Below are 26,971 nucleotides of genomic sequence, written 5' to 3' on the forward strand. Positions count from 1 at the left end.
AGCACTCGCCAGCGCGGACATTCTGGCGAGCCCTGGAGCTGGATGACAGCGCTCCATCTGTAGTACAGAATCCAGCATTACACCCCCTCTGGGTCTGCTCTGTTCGGCCGTATATTGGTGGGGGTGTTAGTGGGAGCACGCTGGCCTCCTTATTTATGTAAGTCTGTCCTAGCAGCTTATTCTCACATAACAATCCTGCAAGTCTTACATTGCATTTCAATACGTTAGAATTCTATGTAGAGCAGTTGCTAGCAGCGGTACTTATTTCCTAGCACGGCGCCCACGATCTAGATTGTATGTGTGGGGCTAATATCTCAAGCATCTCATGCATATTATGTGTTTGTGCGGCATAAGATGCGTGAGATGATGCAATCGACGAGACTTTTACATTGGAATCAATGTACGGGGCAGTACGCCTGGTGTAATGGTTACATTACTGCCTCACAGCACTGAGGTCATGGGTTCTATTCCCACCATGTGTTATATATATACGGGGCAGTACGGATGGTGTAATGGTTATAGCATTACTGCCTCACAGCACTGAGGTCATGGGTTCTATTCCCACCATGTGTTATATATATACGGGGCAGTACGGATGGTGTAATGGTTAGCATTACTGCCTCACAGCTCTGAGGTCATGGGTTCTATTCCCACCATGTGTTATATATACGGGGCAGTACGGATGGTGTAATTGTTAGCATTACTGCCTCACAGAACTGAGGTCATGGGTTCTATCCCCACCATGTGTTATATATACAGGGCAGTACGGATGGTGTAATGGTTATAGCATTACTGCCTCACAGCACTGAGGTCATGGGTTCTATCCCCACCACGTGTTATATATATGGGGCAGTACGGACGGTGTAATGGTTAGCGTTACTGCCTCACAGCACTGAGGTCATGGGTTCTATCCCCACCATGTGTTATATATACAGGGCAGTACGGACGGTGTAATGTTTATATTACTGCCTCACAGCACTGAGGTCATGGGTTCTATCCCCACCACGTGTTATATATATGGGGCAGTACGGACGGTGTAATGGTTAGCATTACTGCCTCACAGCGCTGAGGTCATGGGTTCTATCCCCACCATGTGTTATATATACAGGGCAGTACGGACGGTGTAATGGTTATATTACTGCCTCACAGCACTGAGGTCATGGGTTCTATCCCCACCATGTGTTATATATACAGGGCAGTACGGACGGTGTAGTGGTTATAGCATTACTGCCTCACAGCACTGAGGTCATGGGTTCTATCCCCACCATGTGCTATATATACGGGGCAGTACGGATGGTGTAATGGTTAGTATTACTGCCTCACAGCACTGAGGTCATGGGTTCTATCCCCACCATGTGTTATATATACGGGGCAGTACGGACGGTGTAGTGGTTATAGCATTACTGCCTCACAGCACTGAGGTCATGGGTTCTATTCTCACCATGGCCCTAACTGTGTGAATTCCAAGTCAACTTTTTAGAAACATAGCACAGTGCCAGGGGCTCATGATGCTCCACATCCCCAACTTCGTCAGCCATGGTCCCGTGTGTGTGTCTAGACAACAAGAAGTACAGACACCCAACAACAAACCCCCCCCCCCCCCCCCCCCCAAAAAAAAAAAAAACTTTGCAAAGGTAAGAAGGAAGCCACAGAAGTTGCCCCTGTATAATAGACAAGGCCCCGCCCATTAAATAAAAGTAGAAACAAATACACAAAGATCATATAATAACAGATTTTATTTGGTTAAAGTTCCTCCACGTCACCTTCTGTGGCTGTCAGGCAATACACAAGTCACCTCTGGGACCGTCTGATTGGCTGATGTTATTAGAATCAGAATCAACTTTATTGGCCATGTGTGCTTGCGCACACTAGGAATTTTTTGTGGATTTACAGTGCAGCATCAAGCAGGGATGAAGGTGGGGGGTGAAGGAATTACATACATTACATTAAGACATTACATGTGGGGAACAGCGCCTAGGCAGCCATCACAGCGCCACTGGTCGCTGCAACAGCCAGGAAGGTAACATTAAGTACAGTTATCACATAGGGAGCACATACCCGCCAAGCTGAACAGTGCCTAGGCAGCCATCAGCGGCGCCACTGGTCGCTGAAACAGCCAGGTAGGTAGCATTAAGTACAGTTATCACATAGGGAGCACATACCCGCCAAGCTGAACAGCGCCTAGGCAGCCATCAGCGGCGCCACTGGTCGCTGAAACAGCCAGGTAGGTAGCATTAAGTACAGTTATCACATAGGGAGCACATACCCGCCAAGCTGAACAGCGCCTAGGCAGCCATCAGCGGCGCCACTGGTCGCTGAAACAGCCAGGTAGGTAACAATACAAGCAGAGAGACAGTACAGTTATCACACAGGGAACATATTTGGCTGAGCTGCACAGCTCCTAGGCAGCCGTCAGCGGCGCCATCTTGATCATGCTGCTCAAAGGCAGCAGTAATAATATTATTTTCATGGCAACTGAAGCATGAGTTCGACCGGATGCAGCACTTTTCTTCCAAAGCTGGCACACCCTGCCAGCTTGTTGTTGGAAGGGTGTGCAACTAGTGATGGTACAGCATACAGGCTTTGCAAACAGTGGTTACAGAGGTACATGGTACAAATCATTGTAAAGAGACAGTAAACAAAGAAAATACATAGCTTTCATCAGCTTAGAGGCTGAGAGAGATGGTAATTGGTGAAAAATAAAATGATGCCATGTGCGGGTGAAGTCCAAATCCAGTCAAACTCATGCTTCAGTTGTCATGCTTACGATGCAGGCTAAGAGCAGGCAAAGCCTTTGAGCAGGCTTGCAAACATTTCTAATATTAAAGGAAAGTTTGGGTCAGCTGGTACAGGGGGAGGGGCTGGTGTTTGCACAAATTCCTCAACAGGCTAATTAGTGGAAGGGGGAAGTTGCAGGCTCCAAGTAACAAAACAATTCACAATGCAGACTGTGCTTTAAATGAAAAGCATCAGATGTTCAAAATGGGATTCATGTACCTGTAAAATAGGAGATGAGATGGTTTTAGAACTTCTCTCCAGTCAAACTCATGCTTCAGTTGTCATGCTTACGATGCAGGCTAAGAGCAGGCAAAGCCTTTGAGCAGACTTGCAAACATTTCCAATATTAAAGGAAAGTTTGGGTCAGCTGGTACAGGGGGAGGGGCTGGTGTTTGCACAAATTCCTCAACAGGCTAATTAGTGGAAGGGGGAAGTTGCAGGCTCCAAGTAACAAAACAATTCACAATGCAGACTGTTCTTTAAATGAAAAGCATCAGATGTTCAAAATGGGATTCATGTACCTGTAAAATAGGAGATGAGATGGTTTTAGAACTTCTCTCCAGTCAAACTCATGCTTCAGTTGTCATGCTTACGATGCAGGCTAAGAGCAGGCAAAGCCTTTGAGCAGGCTTGCAAACATTTCCAATATTAAAGGAAAGTTTGTGTCAGCTGGTACAGGGGGAGGGGCTGGTGTTTGCACAAATTCCTCAACAGGCTAATTAGTGGAAGGGGGATGTTGCAGGCTCCAAGTAACAAAACAATTCACAATGCAGACTGTTCTTTAAATGAAAAGCATCAGATGTTCAAAATGGGATTCATGTACCTGTAAAATAGGAGATGAGATGGTTTTAGAACTTCTCTCCAGTCAAACTCATGCTTCAGTTGTCATGCTTACGATGCAGGCTAAGAGCAGGCAAAGCCAATTAAGATGCACAAAAAATTGTGGGAAATCTTTTAAACTATTTTCCATATATTTGATTTAATGGCTACATCAACCAATCAGAGGATAGTGCCATCAAATTGTATGCTTTTCTTACTGCCCAACATTTCCACACAGCAGTTCGTGTTGGTGGTGTGGGGGTGGGGGAGGGGGGTTTGAGAGATCCATGCACTGGACAGAACAGCCCTTTTATGATCTGCAGAAGCTGTGACCATTTGGGAGGTATGTCTTACCTGCGCATCCTGTATGTGCCGCCTCCTCTATACACTGACTTAAAGTAAAACACATCCGCATTAACTTGTGGGAGTTAGCAAAGACAGTAAATGCCACAATAAAGTGCGACCTGCGAACTCTTTCGGAGAACTGGATTTCTTAATTTTACCTTCTCAGTTTTCCTGTTTAGCCTTATTTCTATCTCAAATTATTATCAGAATCAGCTTTATTGGCCAGGTATACTTGCATGTAGAATTTGTTTTCGGTTTGCTGTGCAGCAGCCAGGTGGGTAACAAGTAAAGAGCATACAGCACGGGTGTCAAACACAAGGCCCGCGGGCCAAATCCGGCCCGACAGACCTAGTCATGTGGCCCGCGCAGCCGCCGCCAGCCTTCACCTTTTATTGTCTTTTTTTTAGATCTTTTTTGAGAGGTTTTTTTTGCACTGCCGGCGGCCATGTTACTGTGGTCTTTTAAGATGTCTGCGGCCACAGGAACATGGCCGCCGGCCTCCACGGCTGCGTGGAGGAGGGCCAGGCAGCCGGTTCCCTCTTATCGAGGCAGTGGCAGACGCTGGGTGGGAACGTCATGACGATGACGCCTCCCACCCACGCGTCTGCAGAGAGGAAGGAAGGCAGGCCGAGTCGGGGGGCCGCAGCAGGACAGGCCGCGGCGCAGAGAGTGGAATTGTAATTACTGGAGCCGCAGCAGCAGCAGTAAAGGAGCCCGAGGGATAAAATACAGTAAGTTACATAAAAAAACAATATATCTGGTGGTGGTGTCATGGCATTACTTTTATATTATACAAGGGGAGCAGCCTGTGGTGTCATTATTATTGTGCAGGGGGAGCAGCCTGTGGTGTCATGGCATTATGTCATGACACCACAGGCTGCTCCCCCTGTATAATAATAATGCCATGACACCACAGGCTGCTCCCCCTGTATAATATAAAAGTAATGCCATGACACCACAGGCTGCTCCCTCTGTATAATAATAATAATGCAATGACACCACAGGCTGCTCCCCCTGTATATTAATTTGTGTCATGGCATTACTATTGTTATATTATACAGCGGGAGCAGCCTGTGGTGTCATTGCATTATTATTATACAGCGGGAGCAGCCTGTGGTGTCATTACATTATTATTATACAGCGGGAGCAGCCTGTGGTGTCATTGCATTATTATTATACAGCGGCCCTTTGAGGGTGACCAAACTGCTGATGCGGCCCCCCGATGAATTTGAGTTTAACACCCCTGGCATACAGTATAAACAATATAACCAGGTGGCGGAACATGTACAGTCATAGACAAAGTTATTCTGAGGGGACACCGTGTTAGATTATGTGCAAAGGGTTATGGCGCGACTAGACAGTGAGGTGTTCATGAGTTCACCTGTCCACAGGTGAACCGCTTGGGGGGAGAAACTTTTTAGGCTTCTGGTGGACCTGGTGGGAATAGCCCTGTAGCGTCTGCCTGATGGCAGCAGGTTAAACAAGCCATGGCCAGGATGTAGTTGGTCCTTACTATGCAGTTGGTGGAATGTGAGGCATAGTGTCCTTTGCAGTTGGTGGAATGTGAGGCAGAGTGCCCTTTGCAGTTGGTGGAATGTGAGGCAGAGTGCTCTTTGCAGTTGGTGGAATGTGAGGCAGAGTGTCCTTTGAAGTTGGTGGAATGTGAGGCAGAGTGGGGTGGGTGAGGGTTGTGAGGCAGAGTGGGGTGGGTAAGGGTAGTAAGGCAGAGTGAAGTGGGTAGGGGGAATGTGAGGCAGTGTCTCCTTTGCAGTTGGTGGAATGTGAAGCAGAGTGGGGTGGGTTGGGGGGAATGTTTGGCAGAGGGTGAGATTTAATAGGATGAGAGATTCAGAAAGTGAGAGATTTGGTAAGAAATCTCCAGGTTTTTTTAAAGCGGTAATCATTTACACTGCAAAATCAAACTGGTTTTGCAGTGTAAATGATTGCCGTTTACAAAAAAAAAAAAAAAATCTCTTATTTTCTGATCTCTCATCCCATTAAATCTCACCCAGTGAATCCTTTGCAGTTGGGGGTTGTGAGGCAAAGGTGGGTATGTTGAGGGGAATGTGAGGCAGGGTGTCTTTAGCAGTTGGGGGTTGTGAGGCAGAGTGGGGTATGTTGAGGGGAATGTGAGGTAGAGTCTGGTGGGTGGGTGTTGTGTAACTACTATGTGTAGAGTGATGGGCACTGCTGGGAGTAATGTGATGTGCTGTAACTACTATGTGTAGAGTGATGGGAAGTGCTGGGAGTAATGTGATGTGCTGTAACTAATATGTGTAGAGTGATGGGAAGTGCTGGGTGTAATGTGATGTGCTGTAACTACTACGTGTAGAGTGATGAGAAGTGCTGGGTGTAATGTGATGTGCTGTAACTACGGATTCAGTATGAAATCCCGGTGGTCGGGATCCCGGCGTTTAAAATCCCGACGCCGGAAATCCGACCGCCGAAATCCTGACAAGGGGGGGACGTGGATCTCGCCACGCAGAGGGCCCGGTGCCTCACTACGCTCGGTACGCTAATTTATTCTCCCTCCAGGGGTGTCGTGGACACCCACGGAGGGAGAAAGTGTCGGGATTTCGGCGGTCGGGATTCCGGCGTCGGGATTCTGAATGCCGGGATCCCGACCGCCGGGATTTTAACTGCATCCCGTAACTACTACGTGTAGAGTGATGGGAAGTGCTGAGTGTAATGTGATGTGCTGTAACTACTGTGTGTAGAGTGATGGGAAGTGCTGGGTGTAATGTGATGTGCTGTAACTACTACATCTAGAGTGATGGGAAGTGCTGGGTGTAATGTGATGTGCTGTAACTACTACGTGTAGAGTGATGGGAAGTGTTGGTGTAATGTGATGTGCTGTAACTACTATGTGTAGAGTGATGGGAAGTGCTGGGTGTAATGTGATGTGCTGTAACTACTATGTGTAGCGTGATGGGAAGTGCTGGGTGTAATGTGATGGGCTGTAACTACTATGTGTAGAGTGATGGGAAGTGCTGGGTGTAATGTGATGTGCTGTAACTACTATGTGTAGCGTGATGGGAAGTGCTGGGTGTAATGTGATGGGCTGTAACTACTATGTGTAGAGTGATGGGAAGTGTTGGTGTAATGTGATGAGCTGTAACTACTGTGTGTAGAGTGATGGGAAGTGCTGGGTGTAATGTGATGGGCTGTAACTACTATGTGTAGAGTGATGGGAAGTGTTGGTGTAATGTGATGTGCTGTAACTACTATGTGTAGAGTGATGGGAAGTGCTGGGTGTAATGTGATGTGCTGTAACTACTATGTGTAGCGTGATGGGAAGTGCTGGGTGTAATGTGATGGGCTGTAACTACTATGTGTAGAGTGATGGGAAGTGTTGGTGTAATGTGATGAGCTGTAACTACTATGTGTAGAGTGATGGGAAGTGCTGGGAGTAATGTGATGTGCTGTAACTACTATGTGTAGAGTGATGGGAAGTGCTGGGTGTAATGTGATGTGCTGTAACTACTATGTGTAGAGTGATGGGAAGTGCTGGGTGTAATGTGATGTGCTGTAACTACTATGTGTAGAGTGATGGGAAGTGCTGGGTGTAATGTGATGTGCTGTAACTACTATGTGTAGCGTGATGGGAAGTGCTGGGTGTAATGTGATGGGCTGTAACTACTATGTGTAGAGTGATGGGAAGTGCTGGGTGTAATGTGATGGGCTGTAACTACTATGTGTAGAGTGATGGGAAGTGCTGCGAGTAATGTGATGTGCTGTAACTACTATGTGTAGAGTGATGGGAAGTGCTGGGAGTAATGTGATGAGCTGTAACTACTATGTGTAGAGTGATGGGAAGTGCTGGGAGTAATGTGATGTGCTGTAACTACTACGTGTAGAGTGATGGGAAGTGCTGGGTGTAATGTGATGAGCTGTAACTACTATGTGTAGAGTGATGGGAAGTGCTGGGAGTAATGTGATGTGCTGTAACTACTATGTGTCGAGTGATGGGAAGTGCTGGGTGTAATGTGATGAGCTGTAACTACTATGTGTAGAGTGATGGGAAGTGCTGGGTGTAATGTGATGAGCTATAACTACTACGTGTAGCGTGATGGGAAGTGCTGGGTGTAATGTGATGTGCTGTAACTACTATGTGTAGAGTGATGGGAAGTGCTGGGTGTAATGTGATGTGCTGTAACTACTACGTGTAGAGTGATGGGAAGTGCTGGGTGTAATGTGATGAGCTGTAACTACTATGTGTAGAGTGATGGGAAGTGCTGGGAGTAATGTGATGTGCTGTAACTACTACGTGTAGAGTGATGGGAAGTGCTGGGTGTAATGTGATGAGCTGTAACTACTATGTGTAGAGTGATGGGAAGTGCTGGGTGTAATGTGATGAGCTGTAACTACTACGTGTAGCGTGATGGGAAGTGCTGGGTGTAATGTGATGTGCTGTAACTACTACGTGTAGAGTGATGGGAAGTGCTGGGTGTAATGTGATGTGCTGTAACTACTATGTGTAGAGTGATGGGAAGTGCTGGGAGTAATGTGATGTGCTGTAACTACTATGTGTAGAGTGATGGGAAGTGCTGGGAGTAATGTGATGTGCTGTAACTACTATGTGTAGCGTGATGGGAAGTGCTGGGTGTAATGTGATGGGCTGTAACTACTACGTGTAGCGTGATGGGAAGTGCTGGGTGTAATGTGATGGGCTGTAACTACTACGTGTAGAGTGATGGGAAGTGTTGGTGTAATGTGATGTGCTGTAACTATGTGTAGAGTGATGGGAAGTGCTGGGTGTAATGTGATGAGCTGTAACTACTATGTGTAGAGTGATGGGAAGTGCTGGGTGTAATGTGATGTGCTGTAACTACTATGTGTAGAGTGATGGGAAGTGCTGGGTGTAATGTGATGTGCTGTAACTACTACGTGTAGAGTGATGGGAAGTGCTGGGTGTAATGTGATGTGCTGTAACTACTATGTGTAGAGTGATGGGAAGTGCTGGGTGTAATGTGATGAGCTGTAACTACTATGTGTAGAGTGATGGGAAGTGCTGGGTGTAATGTGATGAGCTGTAACTACTATGTGTAGAGTGATGGGAAGTGCTGGGAGTAATGTGATGTGCTGCAACTACTACGTGTAGAGTGATGGGAAGTGCTGGGTGTAATGTGATGTGCTGTAATTACTACGTGTAGAGTGATGGGAAGTGCTGGGAGTAATGTGATGTGCTGTAACTACTATGTGTAGAGTGATGGGAAGTGCTGGGAGTAATGTGATGTGCTGTAACTACTACGTGTAGAGTGATGGGAAGTGCTGGGTGTAATGTGATGAGCTGTAACTACTACGTGTAGATAATAATAATAATATAATAATGTCTTTATTATCATAAAATGCTCACATACATGAACATTAAACGAAATTCAGTTGTGAACAATACAAAAGATGAGAAAAAGGCAATAAAAGTAGAACAAATATGCAAATCAAGATCTATACCCAGAAAATTTCCGCCTAAGAATTTAAAACACGAATTGCTGTTGGAAAGAAGCTCTCTCTGTATCGTTTGGACTTACACAAGACAGAACGATAACGCTTGTTGGAGGGGAGCAAGGAAAACAGATCACTACTAGGATGGGAAGAATCCCTCAAAATACTGTTAGTCTTCTTGAGAAGCCGGGATTCAAATACATGGTGAATACTTGGCAGAACAACCCCCACTATTTTGCTTGCCACTGACACCACCCTCTGGAGGGCTTTACGATCAGCTGTGGAACAAGAGCCGAACCACACCACAATACCGAAGGTGATTACACTCTCGATAACACCAGTATAGAAATTCACCAAGGTTCTTCTGCTCATACCAGCCAGACGTAGCTTCCTTAGGAAAAACATACGCTGGTGGGCCCTTTTTGTTGCAGCGTTAATGTGGGCACTCCACAGAAGGTCTTTGGAAATATTTATGCCCAAGAATTTGAACGAGTCTACCGACTCCACTTGATTATCATTCAAGACCAGTGGGCAGCTTAGAGCTTTAGAAGACTTCCTGAAGTCAACTATCATATCTTTGGTCTTGTTTACATTAAGGACCAGACCGTTTTCCTTGCTCCAAGACTCCAACCTCGATATCTCCAACCTAAAGGCGGACTCGTTATAATTAACAATAGAACCCACAATATTGGGAAGTGCTGGGTGTAATGTGATGAGCTGTAACTACTATGTGTAGCGTGATGGGAAGTGTTGGTGTAATGTGATGTGCTGTAACTACTATGTGTAGAGTGATGGGAAGTGCTGGGTGTAATGTGATGTGCTGTAACTACTACGTGTAGAGTGATGGGAAGTGCTGGGTGTAATGTGATGTGCTGTAACTACTATGAGTAGAGTGATGGGAAGTGCTGGGTGTAATGTGATGTGCTGTAACTACTATGGGTAGAGTGATGGGAAGTGTTGGTGTAATGTGATGTGCTGTAACTACTATGTGTAGAGTGATGGGAAGTGCTGGGTGTAATGTGATGTGCTGTAACTACTACGTGTAGAGTGATGGGAAGTGCTGGGTGTAATGTGATGTGCTGTAACTACTACGTGTAGAGTGATGGGAAGTGTTGGTGTAATGTGATGTGCTGTAACTACTATGTGTAGAGTGATGGGAAGTGCTGGGTGTAATGTGATGTGCTGTAACTACTACGTGTAGAGTGATGGGAAGTGCTGGGTGTAATGTGATGTGCTGTAAATACTACGTGTAGAGTGATGGGAAGTGCTGGGTGTAATGTGATGTGCTGTAACTACTACGTGTAGAGTGATGGGAAGTGCTGGGTGTAATGTGATGGGCTGTAACTACTACATGTAGCGTGATGGGAAGTGCTGGGTGTAATGTGATGTGCTGTAACTACTACGTGTAGAGTGATGGGAAGTGCTGGGAGTAATGTGATGTGCTGCAACTACTACGTGTAGAGTGATGGGAAGTGCTGGGTGTAATGTGATGTGCTGTAACTACTACGTGTAGAGTGATGGTAAGTGCTGGGTGTAATGTGATGTGCTGTAACTACTACGTGTAGAGTGATGGGAAGTGCTGGGTGTAATGTGATGTGCTGTAACTACTACGTGTAGAGTGATGGGAAGTGTTGGTGTAATGTGATGTGCTGTAACTACTACGTGTAGAGTGATGGGAAGTGCTGGGTGTAATGTGATGTGCTGTAACTACTACGTGTAGAGTGATGGGAAGTGCTGGGTGTAATGTGATGTGCTGCAACTACTACGTGTAGAGTGATGGGAAGTGCTGGGAGTAATGTGATGGGCTGTAACTACTACGTGTAGCGTGATGGGAAGTGCTGGGTGTAATGTGATGTGCTGTAACTACTACGTGTAGAGTGATGGGAAGTGCTGGGAGTAATGTGATGTGCTGCAACTACTATGTGTAGAGTGATGGGAAGTGCTGGGTGTAATGTGATGTGCTGTAACTACTATGTGTAGAGTGATGGGAAGTGCTGGGTGTAATGTGATGTGCTGTAACTACTACGTGTAGAGTGATGGGAAGTGCTGGGTGTAATGTGATGTGCTGTAACTACTATGTGTAGAGTGATGGGAAGTGCTGGGTGTAATGTGATGAGCTGTAACTACTATGTGTAGAGTGATGGGAAGTGCTGGGTGTAATGTGATGAGCTGTAACTACTATGTGTAGAGTGATGGGAAGTGCTGGGAGTAATGTGATGTGCTGCAACTACTACGTGTAGAGTGATGGGAAGTGCTGGGTGTAATGTGATGTGCTGTAATTACTACGTGTAGAGTGATGGGAAGTGCTGGGAGTAATGTGATGTGCTGTAACTACTATGTGTAGAGTGATGGGAAGTGCTGGGAGTAATGTGATGTGCTGTAACTACTACGTGTAGAGTGATGGGAAGTGCTGGGTGTAATGTGATGAGCTGTAACTACTACGTGTAGATAATAATAATAATATAATAATGTCTTTATTATCATAAAATGCTCACATACATGAACATTAAACGAAATTCAGTTGTGAACAATACAAAAGATGAGAAAAAGGCAATAAAAGTAGAACAAATATGCAAATCAAGATCTATACCCAGAAAAATTCCGCCTAAGAATTTAAAACACGAATTGCTGTTGGAAAGAAGCTCTCTCTGTATCGTTTGGACTTACACAAGACAGAACGATAACGCTTGTTGGAGGGGAGCAAGGAAAACAGATCACTACTAGGATGGGAAGAATCCCTCAAAATACTGTTAGTCTTCTTGAGAAGCCGGGATTCAAATACATGGTGAATACTTGGCAGAACAACCCCCACTATTTTGCTTGCCACTGACACCACCCTCTGGAGGGCTTTACGATCAGCTGCGGAACAAGAGCCGAACCACACCACAATACCGAAGGTGATTACACTCTCGATAACACCAGTATAGAAATTCACCAAGGTTCTTCTGCTCATACCAGCCAGACGTAGCTTCCTTAGGAAAAACATACGCTGGTGGGCCCTTTTTGTTGCAGCGTTAATGTGGGCACTCCACAGAAGGTCTTTGGAAATATTTATGCCCAAGAATTTGAACGAGTCTACCGACTCCACTTGATTATCATTCAAGACCAGTGGGCAGCTTAGAGCTTTAGAAGACTTCCTGAAGTCAACTATCATATCTTTGGTCTTGTTTACATTAAGGACCAGACCGTTTTCCTTGCTCCAAGACTCCAACCTCGATATTTCCAACCTAAAGGCGGACTCGTTATAATTAACAATAGAACCCACAATATTGGGAAGTGCTGGGTGTAATGTGATGAGCTGTAACTACTATGTGTAGCGTGATGGGAAGTGTTGGTGTAATGTGATGTGCTGTAACTACTATGTGTAGAGTGATGGGAAGTGCTGGGTGTAATGTGATGTGCTGTAACTACTACGTGTAGAGTGATGGGAAGTGCTGGGTGTAATGTGATGTGCTGTAACTACTATGAGTAGAGTGATGGGAAGTGCTGGGTGTAATGTGATGTGCTGTAACTACTATGGGTAGAGTGATGGGAAGTGTTGGTGTAATGTGATGTGCTGTAACTACTATGTGTAGAGTGATGGGAAGTGCTGGGTGTAATGTGATGTGCTGTAACTACTACGTGTAGAGTGATGGGAAGTGCTGGGTGTAATGTGATGTGCTGTAACTACTACATGTAGAGTGATGGAAAGTGCTGGGTGTAATGTGCTGTGCTGTAACTACTACGTGTAGAGTGATGGGAAGTGCTGGGTGTAATGTGATGTGCTGTAACTACTACGTGTAGAGTGATGGGAAGTGCTGGGTGTAATGTGATGTGCTGTAACTACTACGTGTAGAGTGATGGGAAGTGCTGGGTGTAATGTGATGTGCTGTAACTACTATGTGTAGAGTGATGGGAAGTGCTGGGTGTAATGTGATGTGCTGTAACTACTACGTGTAGAGTGATGGGAAGTGCTGGGTGTAATGTGATGGGCTGTAACTACTACATGTAGCGTGATGGGAAGTGCTGGGTGTAATGTGATGTGCTGTAACTACTACGTGTAGAGTGATGGGAAGTGCTGGGAGTAATGTGATGTGCTGCAACTACTACGTGTAGAGTGATGGGAAGTGCTGGGTGTAATGTGATGTGCCGTAACTACTATGTGTAGAGTGATGGGAAGTGCTGGGTGTAATGTGATGTGCTGTAACTACTACGTGTAGAGTGATGGGAAGTGCTGGGTGTAATGTGATGTGCTGTAACTACTACGTGTAGAGTGATGGGAAGTGTTGGTGTAATGTGATGTGCTGTAACTACTATGTGTAGAGTGATGGGAAGTGCTGGGTGTAATGTGATGTGCTGTAACTACTACGTGTAGAGTGATGGGAAGTGCTGGGTGTAATGTGATGTGCTGTAACTACTGTTGAGAAAATTACATCAGATGAGACTTAAGTTGCAATTACACTGGAGGGACAGCAGGCGGTGCTGTCACATTTGTGTTTGTGTGTCTTACAGTCTGTGATGTATGTATATACTTTTTTGTTGTTTTTTCCTGTGTCTGAAGGTTACATGAAGGAGAAAGACAGATGCAGCATGCAGAGAAAGATATTCATGTACAGTTACCTTGTTCTCATTACAAGTTCATGTTATGACCAGTTCCAGTTTATATAAAACCAATCATACCACAAAGACCTTTCCAGTGTGTGTCTACTGAATGAAGCTTGATACAGAAGGTGATCCTGACTGCGTGGGTAAAACTCAATTGCCAACAGGTTATGGGCCCAGACACAGACAAGAGGATCCCAGTTACCAGGAGTAAAGCTTACAAGGATTAAGGCACCAGAAACATCTCTGAGAGATCTGCAAAGCAACTGTGAGTAAACCCAGTATTACAGTATAACTCAAGGGGAATAGCAGATAAGCAGAAGAGATGGCAAGCAGCACAGATCTTAGACATGCAGTAACCAAGCTGTCTAATGATAACTACCAACTGTGGAAATTTAAAGTTGAAATGCTGCTGACTAAAGATGATTTGTGGGAAGTCATAACTACAGACAGACCAAGTGATAATTACCAGGAATGGGACAAGAAGAACAGACAAGCACGTGCAACTATAGGCTTATTAGTTGAGGATGATCAATTAGTCCATTTAAATGGAGAAAACACTGCAAAGGGCATGTGGGAGACATTGCAGAAGCTACATGAAAGAAGCAGTTTAAACAGCAAATTATTCCTGCTAAGAAAACTGTACCAGATGAGACTTAGCAAAGGGCAGACTATGCAAGAGCATATAAGTAAATTGCTGGAAATGGTAGCAAAGCTCAGATCTATAGGAGAAGAGCTGAAATGCAGTCACATAGTAGCCATACTCCTGTGCAGTCTACCAGACACATACAGTGCACTGATAAATGCCTTGGAAACAAGACCTGAAACAGAACTCACACTAGACTTTGTGAAAAATAGGCTTATAGATGAATATCAGCGCAGGAAAGAAATCACACAGGATTGTATGGACAGTGACTCTGAAAAATCTCTCAAAGTTACAGACATCAGGGTGCATAACAAAGAAACAAGAGCATGTTTTAGATGTAAGAAAATCGGGCATTTAAAAAGACAGTGTTCCATATGGAAAGAAGAACAGCAGAAACTACTTTTAAAAGGGTCCAAGCAGAAAGTGAAAGCTGCACTCACAGATATATGCACAGATAAGTGGAATGGAACTTTTAAAGCGACAGTAACACATACAAACTTTAGTTGGTTCATAGATTCAGGAGCAACAAGTCACATGACAAGCGACAGAGATTTCTTCACCGAGATTGACACAAGTCATAGAGAAGCAATCTATCTTGCAGATGGTACCAATATCACTGCAGAAGGTAAAGGGCATGGTATGCTCATATGCTCCAGTACTAATGAAAGTGACAAAACAATACCAATTAAAGATGTATTATATGTTCCCAGATTGGAAGGCGGATTAATATCTGTAAAGTGCTTAACGGATAAAGGACTTACTGTTAAATTTCAAGACAAGATGTGTCTTATCCAGAATGGAACAGAAACAGTAGCCACAGCCAAAGCAGAGAAACACCTGTATCGCCTAGACACGACAGTACAACAGGTGAGATTAAGCACACACGAACACAACGACTGTATTCACATGTGGCACAGACGACTAGGACACAGGCATCCAGACAGCATTAAGGAACTACAAAAGAGAGGTCTAACGAAGGATCTCACAGTATCAGACTGTTCAACAACCATGAGGTGTGAATGCTGTATAAAAGCCAAAGCCACAAGAATGACAGTTCCAAAACAAAGTGAGAACAGAGCCCAGAGACCTCTAGATCTCATACACAGCGACGTGTGTGGCCCAATGCAAGTACATACACCAAGCGGTAACAGATATATAGTGACTTTCACTGATGACTACTCCAGATACACAGTTACTTATCTCATCAAAAGCAAAGATGAAGTACTGGACAAGTTAAAGGATTATACAACAATGGCTACAAATAAATTTCAAAGAAATCCACTAGTGTTTCGTAGCGACAATGGAGGTGAATTCACAGGTCACAGAATAGAACACTTCCTGAGACAGCTCGGTATAGAGCACCACAAGACCGTACCCTATTCACCGGAACAGAATGGGGTAGCTGAAAGGAAGAATAGGACTCTGACAGAAATGATCAGATGCATGTTAACAGATTCAGGACTACCTGATAAATACTGGGGTGAAGCCGTAATGACAGCCACGTACTTACAAAACAGATTATTCTCAAGAACAGTGGAGAAAACACCATATGAGTTGTGGCATGGCAAGAAACCAAATGTGAAACACATAAGAGTCTTTGGATGTAAAGCATTTATGTACATTCCAGCAGAAAAACGAAGTAAACTGCAGAATCGCGCAGTAGAAGGAATCTTCGTTGGATACAGTGAATGTTCCAAAGGATACAGAATTCTGAACCCAAAGACAGATAAGATAACCATAAGCAACAGCGTGACCTTTGTGGAGGAACTAAGAAATGAAGTAATGATTCCAGCCGATCTGGATAAAGAAGACAACGCTGACTCTAGTGACACCATCACAACAGATACCATCAAAGAGGTTGAAGTTGGTCTGGAACCAATTACCAAAGGTATGGAAGAGTGCACAACAGGTGAAGTAAGGCGCTCGAGCAGAGAGAACAAAGGCAAAGCACCAGTGCGTCTCTCATATAAAGCTAGTACCACTAGTATATGTGAACCCACATCCTGGGAAGAAATATCTAACTTACCAGAAAGGGAAGCTGAGAAATGGATAGAAGCAGCAAAAGAAGAAATTAAATCCATGCATGACAATCAGACATGGATACTAACAGAACTGCCATCAGGAAGGAAAACCATAGGCAGCAAATGGACATTCAAAGTTAAATACAACACAGATGGAAAAGTGGAGCGATACAAGGCCAGACTAGTAGCCAAAGGATACTCACAAAAATATGGAGAGGACTATGATGAGACATTTGCTCCAGTAGTAAAGCACACAACCATCAGGACATTGCTTACAGTAGCAGCCGCAAAGGATATGCAAGTAAGACACTTCGATGTAAAGACAGCGTTCTTACATGGCGAGCTAAAAGAGGATATTTACATGGAACAGCCACCGGGTTTCAAAGACCCTGAAAGTCCAGACCTAGTGTGCAAGCTCCAGAAAAGTATATATGGTCTGAAGCAGGCGGCAAGAGCCTGGAACACAAAACTAAACGAAATCCTCATACAGGAAGACTTCGTGAGAAGCAAAGCAGATCCCTGCCTATATGTCAAGAAGATAACTGACAGGTGGATCTACCTGTTAATCTATGTGGACGATCTTCTAGTATGTTTCAAGCAAGAAGGGGATAAAGTGGAATTACTGCAGATCCTGAATAAGGAATTTGAAACAAAAGACCTAGGAAATATAACACACTATTTAGGTATTCAAATATCAAGAGAAGAAAACGGCGACTTTACCTTAAACCAGAAACAAAAGATACAGGAAGCCATTGAAGAGTTTGGGATGCAAGATGCAAAACCGGCAAGTACTCCCATGGAAACCAACTACATAAAGGAAATGTACAATGAAGGTACATCATTACCAGATAATCACCAATACAGAAAGGCAATAGGAAAATTGCTGTACATTGCCACTATAACCAGACCTGACATCGCTACAGCAGTATCAACTCTAAGCAGAAAGGTCTCCAAGCCAAGTCAGATGGACTGGAATGCTGTGAAAAGGGTAATACGTTATTTAAAGGGAACCATTAACTTAGTGCTTAATCTTCCAGCAAGCAGAAATTGTGATCTGATTGGATACGTGGATGCAGATTGGGCTGGAGACTCTAATGACAGAAAGTCTACAAGTGGACACATATTTCTACTTGGTGAAGGACCGATCAGTTGGACAAGTAGGAAGCAATCATGCGTTGCACTTTCTTCAACAGAAGCAGAGTATGTTTCTGCAGCTCAAGCAAGTCAAGAGCTAATATGGCTAAGACAATTGTTAGCTGATTTGGGACAGAAACAAGTAGAATCTACAAAAATCTTTGAAGATAATCAAGGATGTCTCGCATTAGCTCAAACAGAACGGGTAAATCCAAGGACCAAGCACATCGATGTGAAATACCATTTCTTGAAGGATCTACAGGAACAAGGTCTTCTTAACTTGGAATATTGCCCAACAGAAGAGATGACTGCGGACATTCTCACCAAGCCATTGGTTGGAGAAAGACATCACAGACTATCCAGAAAGATGGGTCTCGTGGATCAAGCCTCATCTGTTGAGAAGGGGTGTTGAGAAAATTACATCAGATGAGACTTAAGTTGCAATTACACTGGAGGGACAGCAGGCGGTGCTGTCACATTTGTGTTTGTGTGTCTTACAGTCTGTGATGTATGTATATACTTTTTTGTTGTTTTTTCCTGTGTCTGAAGGTTACATGAAGGAGAAAGACAGATGCAGCATGCAGAGAAAGATATTCATGTACAGTTACCTTGTTCTCATTACAAGTTCATGTTATGACCAGTTCCAGTTTATATAAAACCAATCATACCACAAAGACCTTTCCAGTGTGTGTCTACTGAATGAAGCTTGATACAGAAGGTGATCCTGACTGCGTGGGTAAAACTCAATTGCCAACAACTACTACGTGTAGAGTGATGGGAAGTGCTGGGAGTAATGTGATGTGCTGCAACTACTACGTGTAGAGTGATGGGAAGTGCTGGGTGTAATGTGATGTGCTGTAACTACTACGTGTAGCGTGATGGGAAGTGCTGGGTGTAATGTGCTGTGCTGTAACTACTATGTGTAGAGTGATGGTAAGTGCTGGGAGTAATGTGATGTGCTGCAACTACTACGTGTAGAGTGATGGGAAGTGCTGGGTGTAATGTGATGTGCTGTAACTACTACATGTAGAGTGATGGAAAGTGCTGGGTGTAATGTGCTGTGCTGTAACTACTATGTGTAGCGTGATGGACAATGCGGAGAGTAATGTGATGGGAAGTGCTGGGAGTAATGTGATGTGCTGTAACTACTCTGTGTAGTGTTATGGGCAATGCGGAGAGTAATGTGATGGGAAGCGCTGGGTGTAATGTGATGTGCTGTAACTACTATATGTAGTGATCGTGGATAACACCAGAGGCGTAACTATAGCACCGCAGCCCCCCGCGGCCACGGGGGGGGGGGGGGGGGGGGGGGGGGGGCGCTGTGCATGTGTGGGCGCCGGGGTGGCTGTGGTGCTATAGTTAGCCCCCTCCCATCTGCCGCCCGCCAATCCGCCGCCTTCAGCCTTACCTGACTTCACTGGTCCCGTCCCGACTCCCTTGCTGGCTTCATTCTTCTGCTAGTGAGACGGACCACAATAAAATGTCCGCCCCATATAGCAGACAGTTCTCTGAAACTGTCTGCTGTATGGGGGCGGACATTTTGTGTTGGTCCATCTCACTAGCAGAAGAATGAAGCCAGCAAGGGAGCTGGGACGGGAGCAGCAAGACAGGTAAGGCTGCGGGCGGGGGGCGCCCCCCATTAACGGCAGGGGGGCGCCCAATTCGTAGTTACGCCACTGGATAACACAGTAGTGATGATGTGGAGTCAGGGCTGGTCTTGTGTGGCGGTGGCATTGCAGGACATGGTTGTGCTTTTCCTGGACCCGCACCTACTTCCTTTCTCAATGCCCCCCATAAAATATATTTAAACCTTTAGTGTTTTTATTACAAATAAACTTTAACAAAATAATTTAAAACTTCCAAAATAAATATAGAACAAAGAAATTACTGAAGCTTTTACAATCGTCCCTTAACAAAACTGACAACATTGTGAGTGAATACAACATGACACGTGGCGAGCAGTGTGTCCGGCGGCAGAGGAATGTGTTGCACAGTGCGCCCTTCCTGACCATCTCACAAACAACATGTACATAGTGCGACTCACAGGAATAGGAGTGCGCTCAATGGTCAGGGAAAGAACCGCTCCCAAACCCCTACTATAAACAAACACACATAGACAACAGAACATACATGAAAAGCCAAGGGCCACCATCCCTAACGTTACATGCGACAAGCACAAGCACGATAGTGGGCGGCATAGGGTACGTTTAGCGTTCACGGTGGATGCCGGGTTCCCCAGATTCCGACCTCTAGTTTTCAGAGTCGTCCGTTTCCTCAGTGGAGGCATCACTCTCTAGGTCAGGCCGTCTGCGGGTGGCGAAAGTCTTCCGTGGGGAGGCCACGCGTGTGATATCCCGGGAGGGAAGAGGACAAGCCGTAGGTGGGTGTGTAGTAATGGAACAGGCAGATAACTGAGCGACTCTGAGGAGAGAGGATACGGTGTGAGCGTCGTACCCGGTCATTATCCCATCTCACGCACAAAAACATAAAGCCGCTTCCATCCACTTACATCTTGTCAAGTTCCTTATCCAGAACTTCATCCACTAACAGATCAGCTTTCTCCGGCAGAGCACCTGCAGGAACAGTCAGCAAGAGAAGAACATGAGGTAGGGATGATTTGAAATCATTGATGTTTTATGGCCGATGTCGAATACTTTTGCCATAGATGGGGGAGAATCACATGGTTTCCCTCCATCGATGGTACAGCAAAACAATGTTTTGCCGTGTTTTTTTTTTCTTCCAAAGTTCCCGGGCACGGAGCATAGCAACGCCCCCAACACCCGCAAAGCCCTGTCCCGTGTTTTGATTGGCCCAAATGCCAATCAGTCAAACACAATGGATGACCATCGATATGTAAAAATATAGATGGTCATCCATTGTATACTGTAGTTTAGCACTATCGATGGCCAGTTGCACTATTGCCATCAATGGCAACGATGGCCATCCCTAGACAGGGTCGGAACGTTCGACACAAGTAATAGGTAGCCAATGGGAAGGTCGGATATAATGTAACCGTGCCCGAAGCACGGCGAAGCAGGGACACTTAGGCTGATAAAAAACGTGAAAAACTGTTGTCCTTTTGACTGTCAACCTTCCCATTGTTGACCTAATGCTTGTGTCAACATTCTCTGTTGACTATAGCCATGTTGACCCATTTCATGGGTCGATCTAGGAGCTGTTTAACTTTAGTGGTCGACCTAATGTACTGTATGTCGACCTTCATGGTGTCGACGCTATGACCCATACCCATGGAGATTATACTATGACAGAATCATATCGGCAAGATGGATTACAATATGTTGGAGGGTGCTCCTTTATCTTGCATTACTCTGGGCAGTGTAATAAGAGTAAGTGCAAAAGGCTTGACGGTCTCATAGGTAACAAAAATGTTTTGTACAGACAGAAAATCATTGGATGAATGCACAGATAAACTGCCATAGCTAGCATGCAATTCTTACCGTTCTGGTTCTGTGATCAGTATGGGAACCACTACTCTTTCCATGATGTGTGATCATCATCTGCAGCAGGCATTGCTGATTACCAGACATGCCGGTCATTGATTATCCCTCCATACAAATGGTACAGGTAACGGGGCATCTGCACCCAAAGTAAAGTAACCAATTGCTATAAGAGCCCGCTGATTTCATTAGTGCACCTAGTACTTGTGACGGGTGTTTTTGATGATTTTCATAGATTAAAATATATTGTATTCATTGGGCTAAACACACTCATTGGGCCTAATTCAACACCATTCGTAACGGGGCGAATTCGGCCCCGTTCCGATGGTGGTGGTGGTGGTGGGGGGGGGTGTTCCATGAGAATGCAGGTGGGCCGATGGCTGCCAGAGGGGGCGGCTAACATCACAGGACGTCAGCCTTTGGCGATTTGTGGAGGAAATTAAGTCAGCACCCACGATATATATCACATCCGATATGGGGGGGGGGGGCGGGGGATGTTGCAGGGAGCCGACGGAGGGACACAGAGGGGCAGGTGGAGCCAAGTGGCGGTCAAATGTAAAAATACAAAAACTACAAATGAATAGGCAGCCGCTGATTGGCTGAAAGCTCTCTCAGCCAATCAGTAACCGCCCAAATGGGAGGACTGGCTCCCTCCGGCTCTCTAGGACCCCCCCCCCCCCCTCCCCTCCTCCCCTCCTCCCCAGCCTGGCTCCCTCTGCCTGCAGCTCCCCGGGAGATTTATCACATGCAAAACTTACGCCGTGTTCGAGCCCTCCCGGACAAGTCAGCCTAATGTATGGGGGTCTTTACAAAACCAGGTTCATTTATCCAGGACTATTACCAGCAAAACCAGAAAAGGTTTGGGCCCCAGCATCACCTACATGGGAGGTTGTATTCCAGACATTACATCTGCTAATGCTTTGCATACAGGACTCCCTCCATCCCCCCACCCAATGCTGGCTGCATGTGGGACACGGGACAGTCCCGTAAAAACAGGCCGCCGCCCCAGGTGAGGACACCGCAGAAGCTATCATACCCCCCAGGGGTTCGGGGCATAGCCCCGGGCTCCAACCCAGGCCTGGAAGGCCCCCCTTTATGTGCAGCACAGTCTATTTATACCATCTCGGAACGACGAGCATGTTGTTCAATGCAGAATGGCCCCCACTCCGCCCGCCGCGCCGTCCCTGCCGATATCGGCATGAAATGTACACAGCGTGTGATAGATCTGGCTTATTCTTGCAGTCAGATGCATCATATAATATGTGACCAAGATCTCTCACACACACACACACACATACACACACATACACACACACACCCCACTCCCCCCTTCTGATTTCACATAGGTCCACATTTATCAAGTAATATTTGCGGCTAAATCGGGGGTTAACTGCAAATATTAAGTATCCCCCTAATTTATCTCCCTTCTGAGCCCCGTCCCTGCGCCCTCAAGTTCCACACATTCCGCCGATGTGATCGCATTTCACAATGCGATCCTGGGTGGTAGTATTCCGCCTAGTTCGCATTGTAAATGCGATCTTGGTAAATGTGCCCCTTAGAGAAGCTAAAACGCATCACATCGTTATAGTTCCACAATGCTGGCAAAGCTCCCGGGGCCCTAAGCCTGCTACAAGGGTTGGGATCTGCCCATTCCAGCTGTGTTCGCCCCTTTCCTGCTGGTAGAGGGAGCCTCCTATGTCTGTGCAAGCCTGGTCAGGTCTCAGAAATCCCTCAGCACCCAGGTGACAATACACCGGGAAGAGATCAGCACGGGGGGTTGTTAGAACGCTCTGCACAGCTGCACGGAACGTGGGCCCAGCGCTCGGACATCTGCTGCAGATTGTCAGACAGATTTCTGCTGCTTTACATCTGGTGCAGAAAGGGGATTAAAGGCACAAGACAGAGAGAGAATAAACCGTTCCTTCACATTCAGGACGATAGGTTTAATGTGTTTATATACAGGATCAAAGCTGTCCTCATATATACTTAGAACTTAAAAGAGAAACTGTAGATGAAACATAATCTGCCGCTGATCTATGTCTGCGTTCTACCATTCAGAAATACAGCGTCGTCATTTTCTGAAGCCGATGGCGGCATCGCTGCTGTTCCTGGGGATGCAAAGCCTCCAGTGTGTCCTCAAGATGCATATATTTAAAATGAGGAGCCGAACCCACTTTTCCAAGACACAAGTAACCCAGGTCATTGCCAGGTCTACTTGGGTTGCGGCTTGGTGTAAAAGAATTGGTAAAAAAATAACCCAGGTTGAATTCGGCCTGGTTTCCGATGAATATGCGCATCTCGGTAAGTATCACAGCGAGGCGTCCACGCTGGCAGGGGAGGGAAGGGGGCGGCAGCAGGGGGAACGCCCAGCGTTTATGGGCATCCACCTGGGAATGCAGGCGTGTCATTGCCTGCGTGGGGTGGGCGGCTGACATCAGCCCCCACCCCCTTTTTGGCCATCTCCATCTAGGATCAAGGTAAGTATAGGTGGTTCTATCTGCCGTCACATTCTATGATTTTAGGTTTCACTTTTGACTTCTAAAATATTTAGGAATCTAGTACCTTCTATTAACCTCTAGGTGGCGCTAAATGCTCATACTATTACCTCACCAAAGCTGGCCATTATACACAAACTCAGATTTTTAGAACCTTATAAATGGAATAATAATTATTATTTATCTATTACCAGTTCCTTATATAACGCACACATATTCCGCAGCGCTGTACAGGGTATAGTTGAACAGTCACATCAGTCCCTGCCCCAGTGGAGCTTACAATCTATATTCCCTACCACATGTACACGCACACACAGACATTCTAGGGTCAATTTTGTTGGGAGCCAATTAGCCTACCAGTATATTTTTGGATTGTGGGCGGAAACCGGAGTACCCGGAGGAAACCCACTCAAGCACGGGGAGAATATACCACCTCCGCACAGTTATAGCCATGGTGGGGATAAAACCCATGACCTCAGTGCTGTGAGGCAGTAATGCTAACCATTACACCATCCGTACTGCCCCGTATATATAACACATGGTGGGGATAGAACCCATGACCTCAGTGCTGTGAGGCGGTAATGCTAACCATTACATCATCCGTACTGCCCCGTATATATAACACATGGTGGGGATAGAGCCCATGACCTCAGTGCTGTGAGGCAGTAATACTAACCATTACACCATCTGTACTGCCCCGTATATATAACACATGGTGGGGATAGAACCCATTACCTCAGCGCTGTGAGGCAGTAATGCTAACTACTACACCGTCCGTACTGCCCCGTATATATAACACATGGTGGGGATAGAGCCCATGACCTCAGTGCTGTGAGGCAGTAATGCTATAACCATTACACCGTCCGTACTGCCCCGTATATATATATATAACACATGGTGGGAAAAGAACCCATGACCTCAGTGCTGTGAGGCAGTAATACTAACCATTACACCATCTGTACTGCCCCGTATATATAACACATGGTGGGGATAGAACCCATGACCTCAGCGCTGTGAGGCAGTAATGCTAACTACTACACCGTCCGTACTGCCCTGTATATATAACACATGGTGGGGATAGAACCCATGAGTGCTGTGAGGCAGTAATACTAACCATTACACCATCTGTACTGCCCCGTATATATAACACATGGTGGGGATAGGACCCATGACTTCAGTGCTGTGAGGCAGTAATGCTATAACCATTACACCATCCGTACTGCCCCGTATATATAACACATGGTGGGGATAGAACCCATGACCTCAGTGCTGTGAGGCAGTAATGCTAACCATTACACCATCCGTACTGCCCCGTATATATAACACATGGGGGGGGGGGGGGTATAGAACCCATGACCTCAGTGCTGTGAGGCATCCGTACTGCCCCGTATATATAACACATGGTGGGAATAGAACCCATGACCTCAGCACTGTGAGGCAGTACTACTAACCATTACACCATCCGTACTGCCCCGAATATATAACACATGGTGGGGATAGAACCCATGACCTCAGCTCTGTAAGGCAGTAATGCTATAACCATTACACTGTCCGTACTGCCCTGTATATATAACACATGGTGGGGATAGAACCCATGACCTCAGTGCTGAGGCAGTAATGTAACCATTACACCATCCGTACTGCCCCATATATATAACACATGGTGGGGATAGAACCCATGACCTCAGCGCTGTGAGGCAGTAATGCTAACCATTACACCATCCGTACTGCCCCGTATATATAACACATGGTGGGAATAGAACCCATGATCTCAGCGCTGTGAGGCAGTAATGTAACCATTACACTGTCCGTACTGCCCCGTATATATAACACATGGTGGGGATAGAACCCATGACCTCAGCGCTGTAAGGCAGTAATGCTAACCATTACACCATCCATACTGCCCCGTATATATAACACATGGTGGGAATAGAACCCATGATCTCAGCGCTGTGAGGCAGTAATGTAACCATTACACCGTCCGTACTGCCCCATATATATAACACATGGTGTGGATCGAACCCATGACCTCAGTGCTGTGAGGCAGTAATGCTAACCATTACACCATCCGTACTGCCCCGTATATATAACACATGGTGGGGATAGAACCCATGACCTCAGTGCTGTAAGGCAGTAATGCTAACCATTACACCGTCCGTACTGCCCCGTATATATAACACATGGTGGGAATAGAACCCATGACCTCAGCGCTGTGAGGCAGTAATGCTATAACCATTACACCATCCGTACTGCCCCGTATATACAACACATGGGGGGATAGAACCCATGACCTCAGCGCTGTGAGGCAGTAATGCTATAACCATTACACCATCCGTACTGCCCCGTATATATAACACATGGTGGGGATAGAACCCATGACCTCAGTGCTGAGGCAGTAATGTAACCATTACACTGTCCGTACTGCCCCGTATATATAACACATGGTGGGGATAGAACCCATGACCTCAGTGCTGAGGCAGTAATGTAACCATTACACTGTCCGTACTGCCCCGTATATATAACACATGGTGGGGATAGAACCCATGACCTCAGTGCTGTGAGGCAGTAATGCTGACCATTACACCGTCCGTACTGCCCCGTATATATAACACATGGTGGGGATAGAACCCATGACCTCAGCGCTGTGAGGTAGTAATGTAACCATTACACCATCCGTACTGCCCCGTATATATAACACATGGTGGGGATAGAACCCATGACCTCAGTGCTGTGAGGCAGTAATGCTATAACCATTACACCATCCATACTGCCCCGTATATATAACACATGGTGGGGATAGAACCCATGACCTCAGCGCTGTAAGGCAGTAATGTAACCATTACACCATCCGTACTGCCCCGTATATATAACACATGGTGGGGATAGAACCCATGACCTCAGCGCTGTAAGGCAGTAATGCTATAACCATTACACCATCCGTACTGCCCCGTATATATAACACATGGTGGGGATAGAACCCATGACCTCAGCGCTGTAAGGCAGAAATGTAACCATTACACCATCCGTACTGCCCCGTATATATAACACATGGTGGGGATAGAACCCATGACCTCAGCGCTGTGAGGAAGTAATGCTATAACCATTACACCGTCCGTACTGCCTGTATATATAACACATGGTGGGAATAGAACCCATGACCTCAGCACTGTGAGGCAGTAATGTAACCATTACACGTCCGTACTGACCCGTATATATAACACATGGTGGGGATAGAACCCATGACCTCAGCGC

General features: G+C 45.9%; 2 protein-coding genes across 3 annotated transcripts in view; both read right to left on the minus strand.

Moving 5' to 3' along the window:
• Window positions 1–3,122, minus strand: part of LOC146045536 (para-nitrobenzyl esterase-like) — a 35,738-nt gene extending 32,616 nt beyond the window's left edge. Inside the window, exon 1 of the mRNA XM_083164452.1 lies at window positions 2,998–3,122. The gene's annotated coding sequence lies outside the window, so the exon portion shown is untranslated. The remainder of the gene's footprint in view (window positions 1–2,997) is intronic.
• Window positions 1,719–26,971, minus strand: part of CSTPP1 (centriolar satellite-associated tubulin polyglutamylase complex regulator 1) — a 134,333-nt gene continuing 109,080 nt past the window's right edge. Inside the window, exons 8-10 of one of the 2 annotated variants that reach the window (XR_014465465.1) lie at window positions 20,276–20,339; window positions 19,897–20,187; window positions 1,719–3,601 (exon numbers count right to left, since the gene is read on the minus strand). Coding sequence is in view for 1 of the 2 variants with exons in the window: in XM_083164453.1 (XP_083020579.1) it covers window positions 20,016–20,187; window positions 20,276–20,339 (236 nt within the window). In the remaining variant the exon portion in view is untranslated. The remainder of the gene's footprint in view (window positions 3,602–19,896; window positions 20,188–20,275; window positions 20,340–26,971) is intronic. The other variant, XM_083164453.1, reaches the window with a different exon arrangement.

The sequence above is a fragment of the Crinia signifera genome, chromosome 11 (genome assembly GCF_055691185.1).
Source record: "Crinia signifera chromosome 11, ASM5569118v1, whole genome shotgun sequence".
NCBI classification, from domain to species: Eukaryota; Metazoa; Chordata; class Amphibia; order Anura; family Myobatrachidae; genus Crinia; species Crinia signifera.